Source organism: Asterias rubens, chromosome 4, assembly GCF_902459465.1.
Source record: "Asterias rubens chromosome 4, eAstRub1.3, whole genome shotgun sequence".
NCBI classification, from domain to species: Eukaryota; Metazoa; Echinodermata; class Asteroidea; order Forcipulatida; family Asteriidae; genus Asterias; species Asterias rubens.
The window spans coordinates 18,495,008-18,519,105 of NC_047065.1; the positions used below are offsets into that span (position 1 = coordinate 18,495,008).

The 24,098-nt window shown below is 39.2% G+C and overlaps 1 protein-coding gene across 1 annotated transcript in view; it reads left to right on the plus strand.

Annotated features, from left to right (window-relative positions):
* LOC117289151 overlaps positions 1-24,098 on the plus strand; it is a 59,519-nt gene that overhangs the window by 6,837 nt on the left and 28,584 nt on the right. Inside the window, exons 7-23 of the mRNA XM_033770147.1 lie at positions 872-997; positions 1,307-1,441; positions 6,462-6,587; positions 7,640-7,768; positions 8,667-8,792; positions 9,722-9,850; positions 10,901-11,026; positions 12,267-12,380; positions 13,497-13,838; positions 15,011-15,174; positions 16,885-17,089; positions 17,938-18,051; positions 20,894-21,007; positions 21,496-21,552; positions 21,966-22,337; positions 22,868-23,176; positions 23,646-23,867. Of these exons, the coding sequence (XP_033626038.1) occupies positions 872-997; positions 1,307-1,441; positions 6,462-6,587; positions 7,640-7,768; positions 8,667-8,792; positions 9,722-9,850; positions 10,901-11,026; positions 12,267-12,380; positions 13,497-13,838; positions 15,011-15,174; positions 16,885-17,089; positions 17,938-18,051; positions 20,894-21,007; positions 21,496-21,552; positions 21,966-22,337; positions 22,868-23,176; positions 23,646-23,867 (2,910 nt within the window). The remainder of the gene's footprint in view (positions 1-871; positions 998-1,306; positions 1,442-6,461; positions 6,588-7,639; positions 7,769-8,666; positions 8,793-9,721; positions 9,851-10,900; positions 11,027-12,266; positions 12,381-13,496; positions 13,839-15,010; positions 15,175-16,884; positions 17,090-17,937; positions 18,052-20,893; positions 21,008-21,495; positions 21,553-21,965; positions 22,338-22,867; positions 23,177-23,645; positions 23,868-24,098) is intronic.

The following is a 24,098-nucleotide window of genomic DNA, read 5'->3' on the forward strand; positions in this document are numbered from 1 at the left end:
AAATTAACCGCCCCCCCCTTCTCTTTCTGATAAAGTGCACTGCTATCGATTTCACTAAACTCTTCCTAACTTAAGATTAATCTTAGGACGGGTTAAGTCCTGTATCCAATGACGAAGGACGCATTAGGCAAGTTGGGACGAGTAACCTGTCGACGAGTTACTCGTTCTAACTCGAGATAGGATTACATGTAATCCTAGCGTTTTGTGAAATCGGCTCAATTTTTTCTTTTACCCGCATTAAACAACAGCTTGGATCAAAGGCTTGAACTACGTCCCAGCCGAAGGATGAGAATGCTTTAGAGTCTTGATTAACTCTTTGGTGCACAAGGCAGTCGCTAGCGACCACCAAAACACCTTCAAATTGGACTGTGATAAACGGTCATAACTTAAAAACTACTACACCCATATGTCTCTCATCACTTTCTAGTGAGTGAGGCATAGTCCAATAACCAGTATCTCCTTTCATTTCTTCTTGTTTTTTTTATCGTGGAATGGTATGTTGAAACAAGCTCTTAGCTATCCTTATGGGATATTATGCTTGTCTTTTTAGGGGGCACTCCTTAAAAAAAAAAGAATAATAATAATAATAATAATAATAATACATACGGCAATCATCCGATTGTGTAGAGCGATTGTTAACAAATTTTGAAAAAAACACAGTTAAACATGTTTTTATGGTTTTCTTTTTTAAATGATTCTGTGCACCAAAAGGTTAAGGACACACGTGTCACGACAGGGACTCGAACCCTTACTTTGGAAACACCAGAGCTGGAGTCCAGTGCTCTTATCTGCTGGGTGATGTTTGCATGTATATGGCCAATTATCTCATACTTTTAATAAATTTATGATCATTATCTCCAATTCTTACCAGATATTGATGAATGTAGCGCCTCTACTGATAACTGTGATGCATCCATTTCAACTTGCTCCAATACTGTCGGCTCATTTGATTGTAATTGCCTCTCAGGATTCACAGATAATGCTGGAACTTGTGAAGGTACAATTAGCAGTTGGTTTGCTTCAATATGTTTCAATAGAGGCAGAAAAGCTTGTTCCTTTTATGGTTATTTTTTTCCCACCACTCAGAGCACATGACTATAATTATTCTAAATATTCTTATTTTACTTGTTGTCTTGTTATAGTACAAAAAACAATGGTTGTGTAAAATCTTAAAAATGTGAAACTTGTTAATGAAAAACTTGATTTTTATGTGTCTTGTTATGGTACCAAAACAAAAAAGTTGTGTAAAATCTGTAATATTTATATGAAACTTTTTAATGAAAAAACTTGATTTTGATGTTGCCAGATATTGATGAATGCACAGTGGGGAGTGATAATTGTTTGGATACATCTAGCCAAGGCGAATGTATCAATGTACCAGGGAGCTTTTCATGTCAGTGCGTAGCTGGATATGGTGGAGATGGTGTGTCCTCATGCACCGGTAAGAACGTAGGCGAGGGAATTAATGTCTTTATCTCACGCTATCTCAGACTATATGGAACGGTTTGCGGTAACATGTAATCACTATCTCTAAATGAGTTGGGGTGGTTCTGAAAAGAGCCATTGATTCAGGGTTGAAATCAACGGTTCTTTTCAGAACCACCCCAATTAATTCTTGGTGTTACCGTAAACCTTTCCATATCGTATTTATAATAATAATAATAATAATAATAATAATAATAATAATAATAATAAATAATAATTTATAATAATTAATAATAAATGGCGACGAGACAAGGAACACTGCTTCAGATCGGCTCTCGATTCTATAGAAGATAAATATTGTTTCCCGCTGTTTGTTTTGCACCAAAAGTTAACTCCTTGTTGGTACTACTTGGTAGACACCGCAGGGTAAGTTTGAAGGCAACTAGTTAACACCTTGTTGCTATTTTTGGTGGAAAAAGGTTGGATTTTTTTTGTATTCGGAAAACTTTCCACAACGTAGACCGCACCGTGTGCATTGAATCAGTGAACGGACGCGCGCATCATCCGCGTCCTTTGGAACATCTTGATTACAACCAGTGTTAAGTCTTCGTAGGGTTGGATATTCTACAGCGTTGCTGTATGTAATTCTCCCTGAAACTATAAACTTTCTCACAATTTTGTGATGTTAATAATGAGTGCTATGGAGCATCAATTCAACGGTGAAAGAGTGACAAACTCCCAGAGAGGAAGTCCTTCACCCGATCTGGTTGGTATGCCTGAGCAGGTGCTACCAGATCGTATCCAAACTGCTCACAACGGGATTCGTGGTGGAACCAGAAGAAAATGGAGTAAGAACGATAACAAAATTGCGATGGACTGTTATATTAAGAGTGAACCGGACAAGAGAGGATACAGAAGGAGAATGATAAGCCTATGGCAAGATAAAGGAATGTTTGAGATTAGTGAGCAGCGTCTTGCAGACCAGATAAGTACTATCAAACGGAACCAGTGGTTAACCAATGTGGAAATTGAGGAGATGAGGAGGATAGTACAATCTGAAAGTGATGGAACAGATATTGTTAACCACCAAATACCGGAGGAGGCGGCTGCTGCTAGCTCACAGAGTGAAGATGAGGTGAACCAGCCAGGGTTGCGAAATGGTCAGGATGATGATGGCATCGACGATGAGGAGGGCGTAGAGTTCACGGAGGAGGAAGTGCAGATTAAGGCTAGGCTTCAAGAGGTGATGGAAGCGGCGAAGGGGTCAAACGGGTGGAGTATTCCAGCTTTGCGCCGGGTCCCAAGGAAAAGGCTGACAGAAATGCAAGCCGTGGTAAGTAAAGTCCTTGGGTCGGTAAGTACGGATAATTTATCGGAAACTAACCGTCTTATTTTTGCAGGGGCAGTTGTAGTAGGGGAAAAGTTAGGGGTAGAGGTGTCTCAACAAGGGAACAGTACACCATGGTGGAAACGTCGGCTGGAGGGTCAAATTAAAGATTTGCGAAGAGATCTCAGTAGAATAGAACAAATGAATAAGGGTTTATTGAATAGTTCAGACTTAAGGAATACAATTATGACAAAGTACAACGTCAAACGTAAGGGTGTGAGTGTTGTAATAGAGGAGATTAAGCAAAGGGTTAAGGCTAAGGCTGCAAAAGTGAAGAGGTATGACGACAGGGTTAGACAATTTCACCAGAATAGATTATTTAACACCAATCAGCGTCAGTTGTTTAAGGAATTGGATGGGAAGGCTGACAGCACGCAAGCGGTTCCGAGACCAACAGAGGCAAAAACTTTCTGGGGTGGTATTTGGGACAAACCAGTAAAACACAACCGACAAGCGGAATGGCTAACAGATGTGAAAGATGAATTGAGAGGGGTACAACAGCAAGAAGGGTTCCAGATTGACGTGGACAAGGTTAAGAGACAGATAAAGAAGGTGCCAAATTGGAAAGCCCCGGGTATGGACCATGTGCATGGGTACTGGTTGAAGAACTTCCGTAGTTTGCATGAGCGAATGGCCCTACAATTGCAAGACTGTCTAGTACAGGGTAAGGTCCCATCTTGGATGACTGAGGCAAAAACAGTGCTGATCATGAAGGATGTCAAGAAAGGTAACATTGCCAGTAATTATAGACCAATCACGTGCTTACCTGTGATGTATAAACTCTTGACCAGTATGATTGCAGAAGACCTATATCGCCATATGGATGACCAGCAGTTGTTTCCAGAGGAGCAGAAAGGCTGTAAGAAGCGGTCCAGAGGTACGAAGGATCAACTTATCATCGATAAGGCTGTACTGAAGGACTGCAGGAGCAGAAAGACTAATTTGGCAATGGCGTGGATTGACTACAAGAAGGCGTATGACATGGTATCGCACACATGGATAATGGAATGTCTGGATATGGTTGGAGTGGCTGATGCAGTAAAACGTCTTTTAGGTGAGAGCATGAAGACGTGGCGAACAAATCTGACAGCCAACGATGATAATCTGGGCAAGGTATGCATAAGAAGAGGTATTTTCCAAGGTGACTCTCTGTCTCCGCTGCTGTTTGTTCTTGCGATGATGCCCCTGTCGATGATTCTAAGGAAGGTGAGTGCAGGTTATGTAATGAAGAAGGACGGATGTAAGATCAACCATCTGCTTTTTATGGACGATTTGAAGTTGTTTGCGAAGAATGAGGCCGAGATCGACTCTTTGGTGCAGACCGTCAGGATTTTCAGTGATGACATTGGGATGCAGTTCGGTCTGGAGAAATGTGCTTCAATGACCATGAAGAGGGGGAAGAGGGTACATTCCGATGGCATTGCTCTGCCAGATGGTGCACAGTTGAGGGCTTTGGGTGAGGAGGAGAGTTATCGGTATCTTGGTGTACTTGAATCGGACCATGTCCTTCACAAGGAATCAAAGGTAAGGCTGAAGGCAGAATACATCAGGCGTGTAAAGAAATGTTTGAAGTCTAAACTAAACGGGGGGAACATGATTAAGGCGATTAACACATGGGCCGTGTCTTTGATGAGGTACAGTGCGGGTATTGTCGAGTGGACTAAGGAAGATCTAGATGTCACTGACAGGAGGACAAGAAAACTAATGACCATGCATGGCATGCTACACCCGCGGTCAAATGTTAGTAGACTCTATCTTCCGAGGTCAGAGGGCGGAAGGGGGTTGCTTAGCGTGGCGGACAGTGTTAACATCGAGCGCAGAAGCTTGCATTGTCATGTCAGGAGGACCGAGGAGAGCTTGTTGAAAGTTGCACAAAGGTACACGAGGGCAGACGAAGTTGGGCCGAAAGAGTACAAGAGGGAAAGGAAGGAGGAAAGACATCAGGATTGGAGGAACAAACCACTTCATGGCCGGTTCTTGAGGTGTACTGAGGAAGTGGCCAGCAGCAAGTCATGGAATTGGTTAAAGAGTGGAGAACTAAAGAAGGAAACAGAGGGCTTGATTACTGCGGCGCAAGACCAGTCTCTAAGGACAAATGTAATGAAGGCAAGGATAGAGAAAGCAAACGTCTCTCCTATGTGTAGAATGTGCAATAAAGCAGAGGAGACTGTATTTCATATTATTAGCGAATGCAGTAAGATGGCCCAGACGGAGTACAAAGGAAGACATGACAAGCTGGCCAAGGTGATTCACTGGGATCTGTGTAAGAAGTATGGTGTCAAAGTACTTGCGAAATGGTACGACCATGTTCCGGAGAAAGTTGTAGAGAACGACCAGGTCAAGATCCTATGGGACTTTAACATTCAGACCGATCATGTTATACAACATAGGCGTCCGGATGTTGTGCTATTAGATAAGACGAAGAAGATGTGTCATCTCATTGACATAGCGGTGCCAGGTGATATAAGGGTAGCTTCGAAGGAGATGGAAAAGATCGAGAAGTACCAGGACCTGGCCAGGGAACTTCGTAAGATTTGGCAGGTAAAGGTAAAAGTAGTCCCCGTGGTGGTTGGAGCACTTGGCACCATTCCCAAAGCACTGGGGAAACATCTAGATGAAATAGGGACAAATGTGAGGGTAGATCTATTACAGAAGGCAGCGCTTTTGGGAACAGCGAGGATCCTGAGAAAGACCCTTGAGATCTAAGGCTACGGGACGTAGCCCGGCTCGAGGAGTTACCGGCACAAAGGAAAATGAGATCTTTCTTTTGCATGCTGTGATAAAATGAAATAATAATAAGGAAGTCTTATATAGCGCACGTATCCACCAAACAAGGTACTCAAGGTGCTGAGTATATACAAACTTTCAGAAAGATAGGTTATCGCAGTGATGAATTTTGAGACCCAATTAGTTAGCACTTTATAAGGGTTTACAAGGTGCTACGGTGCATACAGCAGCCACAGCCAGGAACACCGGGGCGAACCCCTTCTCTTTTTGATAAGTGCACTGGGTTCTTTTACATGCATTACACAACACATGGGACCACGGCTTTCTACCCATCCGCAGGACGAAGCAATGTTTAAGTGTCGTAGGGAAGGGAAAGGGAAGGTACTTATTTGGTAATTACTCAAAACAAATATTAACATTAAAACTGACTTGGTAACGAGAATTGGAGAGCTGTTGATAGTATACAACAATGTGGGAAACAACTCCCTCTGAAGTAATGTAGTTTTTTCGTGAAAGAAGTAAATTTCTCACTAAAATATTAAAAGACTTCTAGCTTGAAGTCTTTTATTCCTATCTGAAAACACACAAATTCGTACAACAAGGGTCTTTTTTCTTTCATCATTTTCTCCCAACTCTGATGACCAGTTGAGCTCAAATTTTAACAGGTTTGTTATTTTATGCATATGTTGAGATACACCAAGTGAGAACATTGGTCTTTGACAATTTATTACCAAAAGTGTACCTTCCCTTTAACAAGTGTCTTTTCAAATAATTATTAGAACTCATAAATTTTTTCTTTCTTCAATATACTCAGTGAGTTGAGTTGCCTCTCTCTTATTTTCGCGACACCACTGCTCTAGTCTAAAGTCAGATTATAACATGTATAATAATTATTGTTATATTTCTTTATATTTGTCTTGAGATTTGGATGAGTGTTCCTTAGGCACAGATACTTGTCATCCTTCAAGAGCGTCATGTTCTAATACTGTAGGTAGCTTCACTTGTACTTGTGATGCCGGGTTTTCAGGAGATGGCTCAACCTGCGCAGGTATGTTAAATAAGAATACTATCTCGAGTCTTAATTTAGGAGAAAATTCTTCCTTTTCATTTTCAAGCAAAGGACTCTCAAAAAGTGATCTATATCACTGTACTAGACAAGAACTCAAATAAAGAGAAGACAAGGAAGGAAGTTTCAGCTTTAGATGTTGTAGGAAAACCCACATGGCAATAAACCAAAAATATGGAAACCATTAAACATTGTTTTTTCTCACGAAAAAAAAACCCTGACAAGTTCACCCCCCCGCCCCCCAAAAAAAAAAAAATGTAGAAAACATTCCAAAGACCTTGTTTCAATTCAGCATCCTATAGCCAAACTTTCAAAATCTGGGTCATGAATGCCCAACAATTCTGATAAAAACCCTGCTCTGTAGTTCACTGTTTACTGAACCACAAGAATTGCTTCAAGTTCTCTTCTGATGTGAATCCACGTTGACTCTTTCCTAAGATTTGTTTTGTCTTTCAATTGAAAGATGGATTTGGCTATAAACGTATGATGTCTGTAATGTTTTTACATACTTTGTCATTGTCATTTTCCCTAGCAGTTCGTCTGTCTGTCTGTTTCGTCTTTGTATTGTCCTAAGCATGTACCTTTAGTTTATGTATTTTGTCATGTGAAGGAAAGCTGCTACAACAGTACAAGCTACCTGGCTTATTTTGGGTCTCTCCTCCACCCACTGTCTTGCTAGTTTGTTCTTATTCTGTCTTTTATGTATGCATTACCATGTGGTTGTGTATTTTGCGGAAATGTGTCAAATCTGCCCTGCTGCTTCATATCATTGTTGCGGTTTTTATTATTGTTATTATCATAGTAAGTGTTGTAATTTTTAACGGTGTGGTCCTATAACGTGTGGACCTATTAATTATTTAGTTTTTTGTGGTTAAAATTTTGAAATTTTGAAAATTTGTTTTCTTGTTGTAAAGCGCCTGAGAGCATTTTTAATGGATTTGGCGCTATATAAATGTTTTTTATTATTATTATATTATTAAATTGCATTGAAGGACAAGGATAACAAGGTTAAAAGTCTGTGTCTTTCTTTGCAGATGTCAATGAGTGTACTGACAGTACACATAACTGTATGGATACTCTTGGTAGCTGTACAAATAGCATTGGATCCTTCAGCTGTGCATGCATTAATGGGTACAGTGGTGATGGGATCAACTCATGTACAGGTTTGTATTGCAACGTCAACTCTTGGACCAATTTCATAAAACTTGTAGCCACAAAAACTGAATCGCTAAGCATCAGAGAAACATCTTGCTTATAATAAGGAACAGTCAACTCATGTAAGGTTTGTATTGCAACTTCAAATCTTGGACTGATTTCATAAAACTTGTAAGCACAAAAACGTAATCGCTTGCTCAGAAAAATCTTGCTGATAAGAAATAGTTTATTGAACTACAAGGTCAGCTAACTGGACAACTGTTTGTTCATGTTTTGGGTTTGACCAAATAAAATCACATCCCCTTAAAGTGATCGCTTTCCAGGTTGTATCATAAACTTGGGTGTGATCGTTGTCCACACGGCAGCTAACGGTTGTACGACTTTTGACTGGCACCCCGAAAACAGAGCTCAGGTCGGTAGAGCGCCAGTATGATAACCCAGAGTGGGTTGGTTAAAATCCCACTCTACTCAAAGTTCAACCCATAATCATTTATAAGAAACAGGTAGCCAGCTCAAACTCTCTAATATTTATATTTTAATGACTGGTGTCCAGCTATTGTATTGCAAAGAAACTTTCTCAGGACAAGAACAATTATTCATCCCCGATGCAGATCTATTAAATCGTTTGCAATATCGCTGCTAAAACATAGAATTCAAACTGCCTCTAGCCACTGGGCAATCGGGTGGTCTAGTTGGTATGACACTACTCTAGAATTGCAAAGGTTGTGGGTTGGAATCCCACACTGGTAATATGCCTGTGAGTTTTTTCACAGGACTCGGGTAAGTACCCCTAGCAGAGTCTTGTTGGAAGGCTAGAAAAACCCCTGATCGCCCAAATCATCTTTAACTAGTGAACTAATTTTTTTTCTTTTATTCTAACCCGATGAATTCTGCTATCTCCCTCAGATATCGATGAATGTTCAACTGGTTCTGATAATTGTCATGGTATACTAGCAACATGTGCCAATACTGTAGGTAGCTTCACATGTACTTGCAATACAGGTTATGAAGGCAGTGGAGTCACATGTACAGGTATGTGTGGGTTTGAATCCCGTTCGTGACACTTGTGTCCCTGAGCAAGACATTTTTCTATAATTGCTTCTCAACACCCAGGGGTAAATGGGTACCTGTGAAGGCAGAGATGGTTCTTGTGGTTGGTTTAGCTTAGTGCGTTACATGGCGGCACAGGCTGTATACTCCCCATGGAGCAGCTAAGATGGTTTAAGGAATGAAATGGCCCAGAGTTCAGGGTAATAATGTTGGAAACGCTTTGAGACATGGTGTATAAAGCGCTATATATAACTTATTAATAAATTATTATTATTGTTATTATTATTGTTATTACTATGAGAAAGAAATGGTACTCTTATGTAAAGAAATCATCCATCACCCTTTCTCTCCTGGCCTTGCAAACACATGCGCACAAAATGACCCATCCCCATTCCCAATTACACTGATGTTAATTGCCACATATAATACCAGTATCCTCACTTTGGTGTATCCCAACATGTTGATAAAAAAACTAGAAGATTTGGGCTCAGTTGATCATAAATGTTACAACCAAAAACAAGACCCCCCCCCCCCCCCGAAAACTCTTTTATATAGAATTGTGTGCTCCACATCTGAAGCCTTGGATTCACATTTTTGGGGTAAAAATGTACCCCTTTTCTCTAAACATTGCTATAAAGGAGGTCGTTTCTAACAATGTTTTATAATTTCAACAGCTACATTGTATCCAGTACTCTTAACAAGTTTGTTTTTATGGTCATGAACTTGTCAATTACACCTGCCAAAAATACACTTTGCCTAAACACACTTGGCATCTTGACACAACTAAACAGAATGGTAGTGAACATCAATGATGATAAAATTAGGGTTCATGCAAAGGTACAGTTTGACCTGTGACCCCTCTATGATACACATGAATGACCTTTTACCTTGTACTATTTTTGTGTCTTCAGATACCAATGAATGCCTAGCGTCGACACATGATTGTCTGCCCTCTACTGCATTCTGCATTAACAACGTTGGCTCATGGGACTGTTACTGTAACAATGGATTTATCGGTGATGGAGTTACAGAGTGTCTCGGTAAGAATCCAATCCTACTATAGTCCTTTTAACACTCCTCGAGGATCAACGGCCGGCCTTTTTACTCATTGACCGCTTTACCCTCAGTCTGCCCCTGGTCTTCCCCGCCAAATGAGCATACCCCACGGAATAGCGACCCCTGCTCTGAAGTAGGGGTAAGTGATAAAACCCTGGGGTATTCTTGAAGCATGCCAACGGAACACTTTGGAATAAGGACACAGTGTGAAAGTGGGCCCGCTGATAACCCCAGTGCCTCCCAGGGCTGTATTGAACAGGGATAAGAGAGGTAGTAATAATAAGGGATTCAAAGTGTATTGAATCGGTGTTCAACTAGTGGTTTAAACCCGCCGTGGCCTGGTTCTTTATAATTTACCTTAACTTCGTCTCGGTAAAATTATCAAGAACCAGGCCTCGTTGGGATTAAACCACTAGATGAAAACCTCTTCACCACACATCGCAGTACAGTTATTACGATCCTATAAGCTAAAGTAGTAGTCCAGTCTATTTTCTATACCATCCGCCCTGGTAATGGTTAAAAAGCAGGACAGTTCTTTTCAGAACTGAGAAGTCTCCCGAACCTCCGATTATCTACGCCGCGGCAGTAGAATAAAGCAAGACAGTTCTCTAAGAACAACTCTACCTGGCAAGTAGATACACACATGGTGTTACCGCAAACCAAATATATATTGATACCTCACCATGCAATGCCTTAAATCCTACATGTATATAACAAAAATATTCTCCCAAAAATGTTTGTAGCGCCCACAGGTCAACCCTGACCATTACACAGAACAGTCGGCGAATTGCGTCTCAGAATTACTGTTTTTCTGTTGTATTATACAAACAACAACTCTGCTATCTGATATATTTTATTGTATTAAAAGTTAGTTATTGGCTTTTATCATGGCGATTCTATCTTGTTTCTTTTCACAGATATTGATGAGTGTTGTAAACAAACAACAATTTCCCTATCTGGATATTTTGTTTTGATAAAAGTTAGTTAATGTTTTGCTGTATATGTCACTTTTTAAATCTTGTCTATTTTCGCAGATATTGATGAGTGTGCAAACAACACGGACAGCTGTCATGTAGATTTTGGCATATGTACAAACACGGCCGGTTCCTACTCATGTTCATGTCAGGTTGGGTATGCAGGCAATGGGTTCTTCTGTGGGGGTAAGTTTTCACCACCTGAGGTAAATGCAGTTTTAAAAAGGGTCTGGGTACTTTTTGTAGGACGCAAGACACAATGTCCACAGATTTACATCAAACTCACCCAGTTTGAAGATAATGACAATAGAAAGCTCCCCTGAAAATACTAGTTGCTGAGGTACTGTAGTTTTAGAGAAATGAGTAAAAAAAAGTCACAGAAATAATTTTTATCTTGGGAGACAAAAATTATATTTTCATGACATTGTTTGACTCATTTCCCAAAAGCTACAGCACCTCAGCAAGTAATACTTTCAGGTAAGCTGTCTACTATCATTATCTTCAAACTGTGTAAGTTTGTAAATCTGTAGACATTATGTTTTGTGTCCTACAAAACGTACCCAAACACTTTAATGACATAGCTCAATTTGTTTTTGTTTGTGGGGGTTCATAAGTCTACAACCCTTGTGGCTCTAGTTATTTACTGGACTTGGAGTGGACTTCACAAAGAGTTAAGACTACTCTTATCTCGAGTTAGGCAAGTTACCCGTCTTAACTTAGGACTAGCTGTACGTTTTTGATATCTCTTAGGACTAGTCCTAAGTTAGGACTAGTCCTAACTCTTTGTGAAATCGACCCCAGAATCGTTTCAATTTAATGCAACATTTACGGAACTCGGAGGTCATTATTTTGTGGAGGCACAAGCCAAGGCTTCGCTTGTAGTGGAGTGTCTTTAGAAGAAACAAATTTAAACAGAAAGAAAGAAATACTGAGTGAATTAATGAAATAATTAACTGGGATAATGTTTTAAGAAGACAATGGGCCAATTTCATGAAGCTGTTAAGTCGTAAATAGTGCTAAGCAAATTTCTTTGCTGAGCCGAAAATGAGTGGAGCACCAGTTTAAACATGAATGTAAACTTTCTTGAAATTTGACCTGTAACCTGTTTCTGTTGAGCAAGATTTTTGTGTGCATAGCAAATTGTTATGCTTATACAGGGGCTACAATATGAAAAAGACACTTGCTGACACAGTTGAGCATGCATTTAAAGCTTGAATAAAAGATCACTTTATGGCATAACAGATGAAATGACAGTGTTTTGTCCGGTTTGACATGATGCTGTTTCGCAGAAAATAGTTAATAGTCTGAGGTTCCAATCGTAGCACATTAAAGGCTAAATGACAACACAACAAACAAGAACAGGTAACTAAATGATGCCGTTTTGTTAATCCTTTTTGTGTGTATGGTTTTCTTTCACCATGTACAGAAGTTGATGAGTGTATTGGTCAGACGTGTTCCGGTCTAGGAACATGTGAAGACAGAATTGGCTATTACTATTGCAACTGTGTGTGGGGATTCTGGGGAACAGACTGTGAACTTGGTAAGTTATCTCTCTCTCCGCTGTCAAGCTTTTTTGAAATAAAAATGATTGGAACACAAGTGATGGTAATTTTTGCATTGGGGATAAAGACTATAATTTGGTTTGTTTACCTTCGCACCTACGTGTATTAAAGGGACACGTTGCCTTGGATCGGATGAGTTGGTGTATAAAAAGCAGTTGTAACCGTTTGTTATAAAATGCATATTGTTAGAAAGATGTTTTACAAGTAGAATACAATAATCCACACAAATCTGCCTCGAAATTGCGTGGTTTTCCTTTTACTTTGCGAACTAACACGTTAGGCCATTTATGGGAGTAACAAATTTGACTCCCATAAATGGCCGACCAGGTTTGTCGAACAAGGTAAAAGGAAAACCACGCAATTTCGAGTGATACTTGTGTGGATCATTATACTTTTCTTTTAAAATCATGCATTTTATAACAAACGGTTTCAAACGCTTTTCAAAGACCAACTCAACCGATCCAAGGCAACGTGTTCCTTTAAGCATTGTTTGGACTTATTGGTCTAGAGAATAATGCAAGAAAGAGCAACCTTGTTGCACAAATTTGTGTGCTTTGAGATGTATAAAAAAGAGTTCAGGCCTAAAGTCTTTTATTGTTTTTGTGAGAAATTACCTCTTTCTCAAATGGGAGTCGTCTCTCACAATGTTTGATATTATCAACCATATTCAACAACTCTCCATTTCTCGTTACCAAGTCATCATAATTTCCAATAATGTACAGTGACTATGTAAATGCATGGGGCTATTGTAAATGCAAACTTGACACTATGTGAGTTGTCATTGTTAACACCATTTTGCACACTCTCAAATTTCAAAGAACAATAGATTTGCTACCACCTACTGTCATTGATAGGCTCTCTTAGACCAAGCAGTTGATTTCACCAAATTTTTCCTAACTTAGGATTAATCTTAGGAGTTATAAATAGGACGAGTTAAGTTCCATATCTGAAGGATGCATTGAACCCATCCTAAGTTAGGACGGGTAACTCGTCCTTCTGTAACTCGGATTTATCTTAGAGTTTCGTGAAATCGGCTGCAGGACTATTCTACATTGGCCTAACAATGTTTACCATGGTGCCCTTTTGATTTTCAGAATCCAAGTATGCTGACACCATTCCAATGTTCACTGGTTCCCTGTGGTGGACGTTCAATGAGCTGAACACCACCGGTGACGATAAGTACGCCAACCAGGATGTGAACTCCACTGCGTTCAACGCTTACCCAGGCCTAGCTATTCAGAATGACTACGGTGTTTCCAACTACTCGATCCAGACCAGGTTGAACGGCAGCGACGACTGCTTAAACTTTGGTGATTTTAGTGGACATTGTGTGAGTGAACCGTCGCTATGTAGCGATGGATTAACGGTGTCTCTATGGATTAGACTGACGGAGGATGAAGTCAAAGAACCGGGACCTGTTTATATCCTCAGCTCTGGTAAGAAAACATTCAAGTACTCAAACATTACTGGGAATGAATCCCAGAGTTTGGCCACATTGAGTTACTTGGGTCGCTTTACTTAATGGATGAGCACTTAATCTGACTGGGGCAGTCAGTGTTACTACTGGTTTGTGCATGATCCAATTAAGTTCACTGTTTGAAAAGGAATTGCATGGATATACAGGTTTAAAGTTGCTTAATGAAAGGATGTGTCTATTTAGCCTCTATTTTTTAATGGAGCATTCTCATAATGAGAGGTTGAACTAAGTAATATACTTAGAGAGGGAAACATGAAATTATAGCCTCTTGATAATCATAGCGAAGGCCGAAGCAAGGGACACAGGAAGCTGTTAGTCTTGATTCAAAACGTTGTTGTGTTTTAATTCTGAACTATTGTGGTCAAACACCTGCGGGTTCTGTTCCAAAAAAACAACTTTTTTTGTATACAGTTATCAAATACCCTCTATAAGTGGAGTACTACATTTTTAGTATAATAATAATAATAATAACAAATTCTTATATAGCGCATTTCACAATAACCGTATCAATGCTCTTTACATTAGTGCCCTGGTCATATGGCCAATAACATCCCTGTAATGTTTCTCAGCTCCCTAGGGAGTATACAACCCTGAGCTGCCTGTAAGGCGCTATATAGACAGGAACCTTGTCAGAACATCTATACCCAGTACAGCTTAGGGCAAACTCTGCCACAACCATGACAACTTGTATTCATATGATGATTCAACTAAAATTAGACCTAAAGACCAACCAGAGTGTACTGTTCAAAACATCGAGACCACACCGACTCTTTTCAGAGCCAACACTCCCACAAAGGAGATTTACACACATGGTTGCACCCGCAAGTTTTTCACTTATTTTTAGTTTCTTCTTAAGTGTTGTGACACTTGCTACATAAATGGGGAGGTAGTGCTTTCTGCGCTACCGGCCAGGCTTCGGACTGAAGATACCCAAGCCTTCATCCGTATGGACTGTAAAAGGGGTAACCCTGTTTCAGCCCTAGGAGTAGGTGGCAACAGTCTCTGAAAAAAAAACAATTATGGCCCACACCTTGAACATGTTGAAGTGGCCTGCTGGGGACTTGCAAAATAAAAAAAAAAAAGACCAGTTAGTCATTTGTGAAAGTAACTACTGTCATTCTACACTCACAGGTCCACCTGACTCTATAGGCATCAGTATCTACAGAGATACAAGGAAACTTGGCTTCATAGTCAACGACGGCACGACAGAATGGTCTGAAGAAGTAACTGATGCCGTACCTGCAAACTTATGGAAGAATATTGCACTTGCTTGGAGTGCAACTACTGGGATGTCGGTAAAGAAATATAAATAATAAGGATAAGTTAGCTTTCAGGTGGTCATGTTACTTTAATAGTTAACGGACTCTTGTTATGTTGTTACGTGCGCCTAGTCCATTACAATGTCAAAAAGGAACTAAAGCACGACAGAGACATTTGACAAGGAAGAGTGAAACCTAACCAGCGATTATATTCACGATGATAATTTATTTTACTCAAACAACAATATTTAAAGCAATAGAACAATTAATAATGTACATGGCAGATTTAATACAATTCAAATGAGAGACTCTAAGATTATAGCTACCGGAAGTTTGATGACTGGGTTTGATGTGCTGGTTACACTGTGTCTCTTCTAAATTGACGTCTGGCACTAGATTGGTACATCTGGGGAGAGCCTCAAACCTGGCATGGGTTTAGGCCATCTAGGAAGAGCCTCAAAACCGGGCGTGGGTTTTAGGCCATCTAGGAAGAGCCTCAAAACCGGGCGTGGGTTTTAGGCCATCGGAGCGCAAGAACCGGGTGGTTCAAGCCATCAACTTGAAGGAGAAAGAGCACAGTTTTGACTGACTGTCTCTGTGCAAGAACCGGTTGGTTCAAGCCATCAACTTGAAGGAGAAAGAGCACAGTTGTGACTGACTGCCTCTATAACTGGAATATGGCTGAAACACCAACACTGGACAATGGTGTGGCCGACGGTTGGAGTGGTGACACCCATCAATGTATGGGTTGGGCAGAGCCCCTGGCTGACTCAGTGGTGGCGGAGTGATGAGTGTAACCCAGCAAGAGGCATACCCAGTATTTTATAGGCTAGAAACATCACACAATGCAGTGGGCAATTATACTAAACATTGTGTCCACTGCACATTAATAATAAGTTTGGAGTGTCAACACATTAAGGACACAATGTTACATTATGACCGTTGCATAACATCTAACAGTACACATTGTGAAACAGACTGACCTGTTTTGCCAAATACCACAGATGTTCTTAAAGACCAACAAATATGTCATAACAAAAGGAACAGGATAAGGTGGAGAGAAAGCCCATCTGTAACAATGTGTACTTGACTAACTTACAAACGATCATGATTGTGAAGTAATTTACAAACAACCATTTTTTTTATTAAGAAAATTCTATAAGTTTTTCATGAGTTGTTTATTTTGTTATCTCAAATAATGTCCTTGTGTGGGTCTTGTAGTTATACACCACTTCGTGATTAGTCTTGAGAACTATTTGAAATTAAAAACATTACAAGAACCAAATTTACCAAGCTAATAGACGGTGTTACCTAGTACAGCATGTGGACCGTTTTGGTGCATGAGAGATAGCTCGGTGCGCGGAGAAAGCTTTTCTAACTACGCCCTCGACGTCAACAAACAGTCCAGATGACGAGCTCAATTTTTGTTAGGTCTCTGAATTGGTGAGCAAAGCACCCTCAACAAAGAGGGTTGCGCGGCATCCCACTGCTGGTCATTTAATAAAGAACGTCCAGAATCTGGACGTTTAAGTGTTACCGCAAACCAAATGAACAGTAATAACAAAGTTTTCATTCCTAAAGGCAGTTGTATCTTTTGTGACAGTCACAGAGTCTCTCTTCATTTTGGCAGGTTTTTATAGCAATGCCAGTTCTCAAAAGAACATAACCTACCCAGCTAGTAGTTTTCGTTCATAAAGGCAGTTGTATCTCTGGTAACATTCACAGATTCGTTATTTTTGTTGTCAGGTTTTTATAGATAGTGTGAGGCAAGTAGACAGTACAACAGGCAGTGAGAATCCTCTGGCAGCCGTAGTGGACTATTTAACTCTTGGCTGTAGACACAATGGAGCTGAAAATACCGGTCATTCATCGGGATTATTCGATGAACTTTCCATCTGGACTGAGAGATTCAATGATAGTTATCAACTACCATGGCTGATGGGAGGCTGGGGTAAGACTTTATAATAATACTGGGTGTGTTTGATTAGCTTCCCTGTGTGTTTCGGGGGTTTACAGCGGATCATACCAGCTCATGAGGTGGGTTTTGTGGTGGCTGACACTGGGGGAAGACATCAGTGTCACGTGTATTAGCTAGTCGTTATTTTTGTTGTCGGGTTTATAGCGCTTTACAAGGCATATGTGTATCACGGCGCTCAGTGTTGTTTCCTGCAAGGTACATGCATGTTGGGCTATATAAGTAGGATACCTTTTATTACAAGGTGCTGTGGCGCAATATTTTGTCAATCAAACCAGGAAGACCTGGAGCCGATTTCGCAAAGCAATCAAATTCATCAAAAGATATATTGTCAGTATCACCATAGTGATTTGTATTGTGACATCACACTTTACTTAGCAACAACGATTGATTTGCAGTTAAGATCAATTTTAGCTCTTTGTGAAATCTGCCCAGGGCGAACTCCTCCTTATGATAAGGTAATTTTAAGTGCATTACAGAACAAACGACCTACAGCTTAAGTAGGATTTGAAACTTTGCATGGTGGAAATACGATATAGAAAGGTTTGCGGTAACACCATGTAATGACTATCACTAATGAGTTGGGGTGGTTCTGTTTTCTCCAGAAGACGATCAGAGCATACTGATCGAAACGTCGAGTTGAAACCAACGGTTCTTTTCAGAACCGCCCCAACTCATTAGAGATAGTCATTACATGGTGTTACCGCAATCCTTTCTATATATTATACAGACCTACAGCTTTACGTCTAATCCAGGTTCCACAGTATCAATACTGATTCAATGAATAATTGCTAATTCCTGCTGTGTTTTATTCCTCCATTCAGATAAAGATGACTGTGTGATAGAGCCTTGTGTTCATGGACAATGCTTTGATACCGGTGTAGAGTTATACCGATGTGATTGTGATCCAGGTTACAATGGGACCAATTGTGACGTTGGTAAGTTACTCAAACTTGTTGTTCGTTTTGTATTTGTTGTGACGTTGGTAAGTTACTCAAACTTGTTGTTCGTTTTGTATTTGTTGTGACGTTGGTAAGTTACTCAAACTTGTTGTTCGTTTTGTATTTGTTGTGACGTTGGTAAGTTACTCAAACTTGTTGTTCGTTTTGTATTTGTTGTGACGTTGGTAAGTTACTCAAACTTGTTGTTCGTTTTGTATTTGTTGTGACGTTGGTAAGTTACTCAAACTTGTTCGTTTTGTATTTGTTGTGACGTTGGTAAGTTACTCAAACTTGTTGTTCGTTTTGTATTTGTTGTGACGTTGGTAAGTTACTCAAACTTGTTGTTCGTTTTGTATTTGTTGTGACGTTGGTAAGTTACTCAAACTTGTTGTTCGTTTTGTATTTGTTGTGACGTTGGTAAGTTACTCAAACTTGTTGTTCGTTTTGTATTTGTTGTGACGTTGGTAAGTTACTCAAACTTGTTGTTCGTTTTGTATTTGTTGTGACGTTGGTAAGTTACTCAAACTTGTTGTTCGTTTTGTATTTGTTGTGACGTTGGTAAGTTACTCAAACTTGTTGTTCGTTTTGTATTTGTTGTGACGTTGGTAAGTTACTCAAACTTGTTGTTCGTTTTGTATTTGTTGTGACGTTGGTAAGTTACTCAAACTTGTTGTTCGTTTTGTATTTGTTGTGACGTTGGTAAGTTACTCAAACTTGTTGTTCGTTTTGTATTTGTTGTGACGTTGGTAAGTTACTCAAACTTGTTGTTCGTTTTGTATCTGTTGTGACGTTGGTAAGTTACTCAAACTTGTTGTTCGTTTTGTATTTGTTGTGACGTTGGTAAGTTACTCAAACTTGTTGTTCGTTTTGTATTTGTTGTGACGTTGGTAAGTTACTCAAACTTGTTGTTCGTTTTGTATCTGTTGTGACGTTGGTAAGTTACTCAAACTTGTTGTTCGTTTTGTATTTGTTGTGACGTTGGTAAGTTACTCAAACTTGTTGTTCGTTTTGTATTTGTTGTGACGTTGGTAAGTTACTCAAACTTGTTGTTCGTTTTGTATTTGTTGTGACGTTGGTAAGTTACTCAAACTTGTTGTTCGTTTTGTATCTGTTGTGACGTTGGTAAGTTACTCAAACTTGTTGTTCGTTTTGTATTTGTTGTGACGTTGGTAAGTTACTCAAACTTGTTGTTCGTTTTGTATTTGTTGTGACGTTGGTAAGTTACTCAAACTTGTTGTTCGTTTTGTATTTGTTGTGACGTTGGTAAGTTACTCAAACTTGTTGTTCGTTTTGTATTTGTTGTGACGTTGGTAAGTTACTCAAACTTGTTGTTCGTTTTGTATTTGTTGTGACGTTGGTAAGTTACTCAAACTTGTTGTTCGTTTTGTATTTGTTGTGACGTTGGTAAGTTACTCAAACTTGTTGTTCGTTTTGTATTTGTTGTGACGTTGGTAAGTTACTCAAACTTGTTGTTCGTTTTGTATTTGTTGTGACGTTGGTAAGTTACTCAAACTTGTTGTTCGTTTTGTATTTGTTGTGACGTTGGTAAGTTACTCAAACTTGTTGTTCGTTTTGTATTTGTTGTGACGTTTGTAAGTTACTCAAACTTGTTGTTCGTTTTGTATCTGTTGTGACGTTGGTAAGTTACTCAAACTTGTTGTTCGTTTTGTATTTGTTGTGACGTTGGTAAGTTACTCAAACTTGTTGTTCGTTTTGTATTTGTTGTGACGTTGGTAAGTTACTCAAACTTGTTGTTCGTTTTGTATCTGTTGTGACGTTGGTAAGTTACTCAAACTTGTTGTTCGTTTTGTATTTGTTGTGACGTTGGTAAGTTACTCAAACTTGTTGTTCGTTTTGTATTTGTTGTGACGTTGGTAAGTTACTCAAACTTGTTGTTCGTTTTGTATTTGTTGTGACGTTGGTAAGTTACTCAAACTTGTTGTTCGTTTTGTATCTGTTGTGACGTTGGTAAGTTACTCAAACTTGTTGTTCGTTTTGTATTTGTTGTGACGTTGGTAAGTTACTCAAACTTGTTGTTTGTTTTGTATTTGTTGTGACGTTGGTAAGTTACTCAAACTTGTTGTTTGTTTTGTATTTGTCAGGTATTTCCAAACAACCCTTTATGGGCTGTGTACATGCCCCCCTATTGGTTTGCTCCAAATTCATTACATTATATTATTTTCATTTCATTTTTATTTGTTCTTTTTCTTGACAAGTTCTTGACTGACTTAAATTATTGACCTTAATTGTTTAACATTCTCCTTTTTCACCAATATTGAAATAAATTTTGATTGAATTGAATTGAGGTGAACTGGATTTAATTGAATTGAGTTTAATTGAATTAAGTTGAAATTAATTTAAATGAAATTCATAATAATGTTCACTTTGAAAGTTTACCAATTTCTTAAAAGAAAAAAAGTGCTAGTAGCCAATTATATTCGTTGAACTGTGACTGTTTTTGTTTCCCCTATAAGATAACTATTTGTGTGTGCTGAGAGAGCACTGAAACTGTCTTTTGTTCCATCCCAATCATGTCGTATATAATATAAAATGTGGTGTTGGCCAGATCTGTAAACTTGGTTTTTCTAGTTTACTCAAAACTTCCAGAGTGTACAAACACCTTTTCATCCACATTAGCAAAGTAAATGTGTTAAAAGATTGTTAAAAAACATCTCCATGTATGTAGTGCTTAGTATAGCCTGTTTTGTTGGACTGTTTGAAACACATTTCTCCACCGAACTTCTTTTCAACTTCCATCATGTTTTTCATGACTTGAGATGCATTTAAGGTTCTCAAAGCATTCAACATCTTTTATTGTCTTGATGTTTACCTAATCTAGAAATGGATGAGTGTGAATCCAACCCATGTCAGCAAGGAGGTACATGTACTGATTATGTTGACTACTACATCTGTGACTGTGTCTTTGGATTCACTGGTCACAGTTGTCATCTCGGTAAGTCCAAAATATCTCTTAAAGCCATTATACAATTTCGGAACAGAACAAAATTAAATAAAAGTACACAGATTTACAAATAACTTACAGGTTTGACAGAAGGTTATGGTGAAAGACTTCTCATAAAATATTATTCCATGAAATGCTTTACTTTTTGAGAAAACATTAAAACAATTATCAATTCTCGATATCGAAAATTACGGATTTATTTTAAACACATGTCATGACACGGTGAGACATGCGGAAACAAGGCTGGGTTCCCCCGTTATTTTCTCCTGACTTCGATGACCGATTGAGCCCAAATTTTCACAGGTTTGTTATTTTATATATAAGTTGTGATACACGAAGTGTGGGCCTTTGGACAATATGAAAGTGTCCAATGGCTTTAAGAATAAATTTCTCGTCCCTTGTAAATGTTCTTTATAGTCTCTTGAGTTTATTATCAGTTTAATTTATTAGGTTTTTATGTGATTTTGTTTTTTATTCAGACCTGTCTCCTAATTATGATTATTCCAACGTTGTGGACCTCTCGCCAGGACTTCTGGGTAGGTAGATCTCCTTTTTGTATGAATGAATAAAATCCTTTTTTTCTTTCTTTACATTCACATTGTAGAGTACATTTAAAGCCGTGTTCCCAGTGGACTTTTTATTCCACTGATGCGCAGAAAGTTACAGTGACTGGCTTTGGTATAATTCTACCGTGCGTAAGAACCTGGACTTGTATTCTGCGATGTTTGCATAGCGATTTACAGCGTGGTCGCGCTAGGTTTACAGGGCAGAGCTGTTTACATTGTATCAATGGTTAAAGGTGTCGCTCTCCGATTTTTATCATTTCCTTTCAACTAAATTTTTAGGTGAACAATCACAAAAGTCACCAGATTTTAACGTACTTTCCCTCGTTGAAATTTACTACTTTCTTTCTAACTTGTCAACAAATTTCTCTCTTTTCTTCACACAGTTAACAATGACGCAATTCAAATACATCCTTACCACCTTTTGGCCACCAACTACTGGCCCATGAATGACCCAACTGACATCATGATTGCCGGGGGGAACAATACCATAATCTACGGTAGGGCTCAGGTCGGGATATACCCCAACCTAGCATCAGATAGCTCTTGGGTCAACCTGGGGAATTATAGCCAACAGTGCCTGAGTGAGCCGCAGTTCTGTACAGAAGGGCTGTCTGTCTCTCTCTGGTTGAAGCTGAATTCTAGAAATATGGATGGGATGGATGGAGTTATTCTGACGACGGCTTCGGATGCGGTGCAAGATGGACGGGTCGGGGTGTCCATCATCCTCAAGTCAAGTAATGAACTCTTGTTTAGAGGTAAGAAGGAATTTAGGGTAATTTCGTCACCTTAGTTCCAAATCGTTATGTCTCCCAAAATGACACACGATGTACTTTACGCACAAGTTTGAAATTGTTGGAACATTTTCTTGTGAGTTTGAGTTACAACAGTTTAGTACTTGTTTGACAAATTTATGCTTAATCTATGTCTTTCTGCTTTACAGTGTGTCATTGCCTAGGGTGTCACAGTTAAGAGCACCTAATTCAAGCTCTGGTGTTTGATCAACAGAGTCTGGGTTTTAGTCCCTGTCGTGACACTTATGTCCTTGAGCAAAACACTGAACCATGATTGCTTTGAACATTTTGAAAAAGTTGGGGAAATAGTGCTTTCTGCTCTACCAGCAAGTCAAAGTGTGGACAATAAATGATATCTAATCAAATCAGCTAGTAGAGCGCCGGCACGTTTTGTATCTGGAGGTCATTGGTTCGATTCCCCCTTTAGTAAACTTTCTTTTTTCGACCCCAAATCTTATGTTAATACTGATATCATGATTCTTTCCTTGACATAGTGGTGGATGGAATCAACAGAGCCTGGCTCCTTCTCACGCATTCCAAAGATGTAATTTATAACCACTGGTGTAACCTGGCAATAACATGGCATCCAGACGTCGGCATTACCGCTTACCTTAATGGAGTCAAGATGACTGGTGTCAAGAAGAGCAGGGAACCAGTGGGAGATAGCAATATGAATGATATACTGACGATCGGATCACAGTTTAATCTTAGTCTCAGTGCTTATCCAATGTGTGTGACTGACGTGGTGTTCTGGAATCGATACCTGCGCCCAGAGGAGTCGAATCGTTTCATGGGATTCACTCGTAAGTCTCAACAAGTTTTGTCACATTAAGCCATTTTTTGTAGGCAACTTAAAAATGGAGGGTATACATTTCTTTAAGTTAATAAATGATTGTTGTGACATTACTCTCAAGTTGCTAAATTGCTAAATATGTTTATTGAAAACTAGACCACAAATATTTAAAAACTAGACCAGCCAGTAAATACCTACATCGTGTAAGCAAAAAGCTACCATGTTACAATAGACATTTTATTTGACCTAGACCATGTGGTCATCACCTTGTAAACCATTACATGGTACTACATGTATGTTGTTAAAGGAGTTGGTCTTATAATTCAGAAGTGCATGTATTCACGCATATCTTGCAGGAAAATACTGTGTTAAAAAAGCACCTTGAGCGTCACTGAGTGATGGAAATGTGTGCTACAGATACAAGAAGCCACTACTATTATTATTACCTACTGTACAAATGGTTGTATTTTCTCTGATAGGAAGGGAAGAAGAGCTGTCAATCTTTGCTGATCATTTCTGGAGTGTTGACGGCTACGCTAGACGTGACAAAGACCCTCTGTCTGACTACATGGAACCTTATAGGAGTACATTTTCTGGTATAGTCAAGGCTGGAGAGGGCGATGTTGTACTTGGATCCAGTAGAGACGCTAAAGGCAACTCTCTTATTGTGTATGGAGATGGGAATGAATGGATCATGTTGGGTAAGTTAATACAGGCATGATGTTCTTCCTACTTAAGTCTGATTTCAAATTTTTTTTTAGCATCTGGACAAATTTGAAAAATTGTGATTATTAGCCTGAAAAGTTGATTAGAGCCTAATGAAGATCAGGCCTTGTTCTCAACAATCTGTTCCTACTTGTTGTTATATTATGCTTTTACTTATTGTTTTACTGTTAAGCCCTTTGATAAGTAGGATTTGAAACAGTCACACT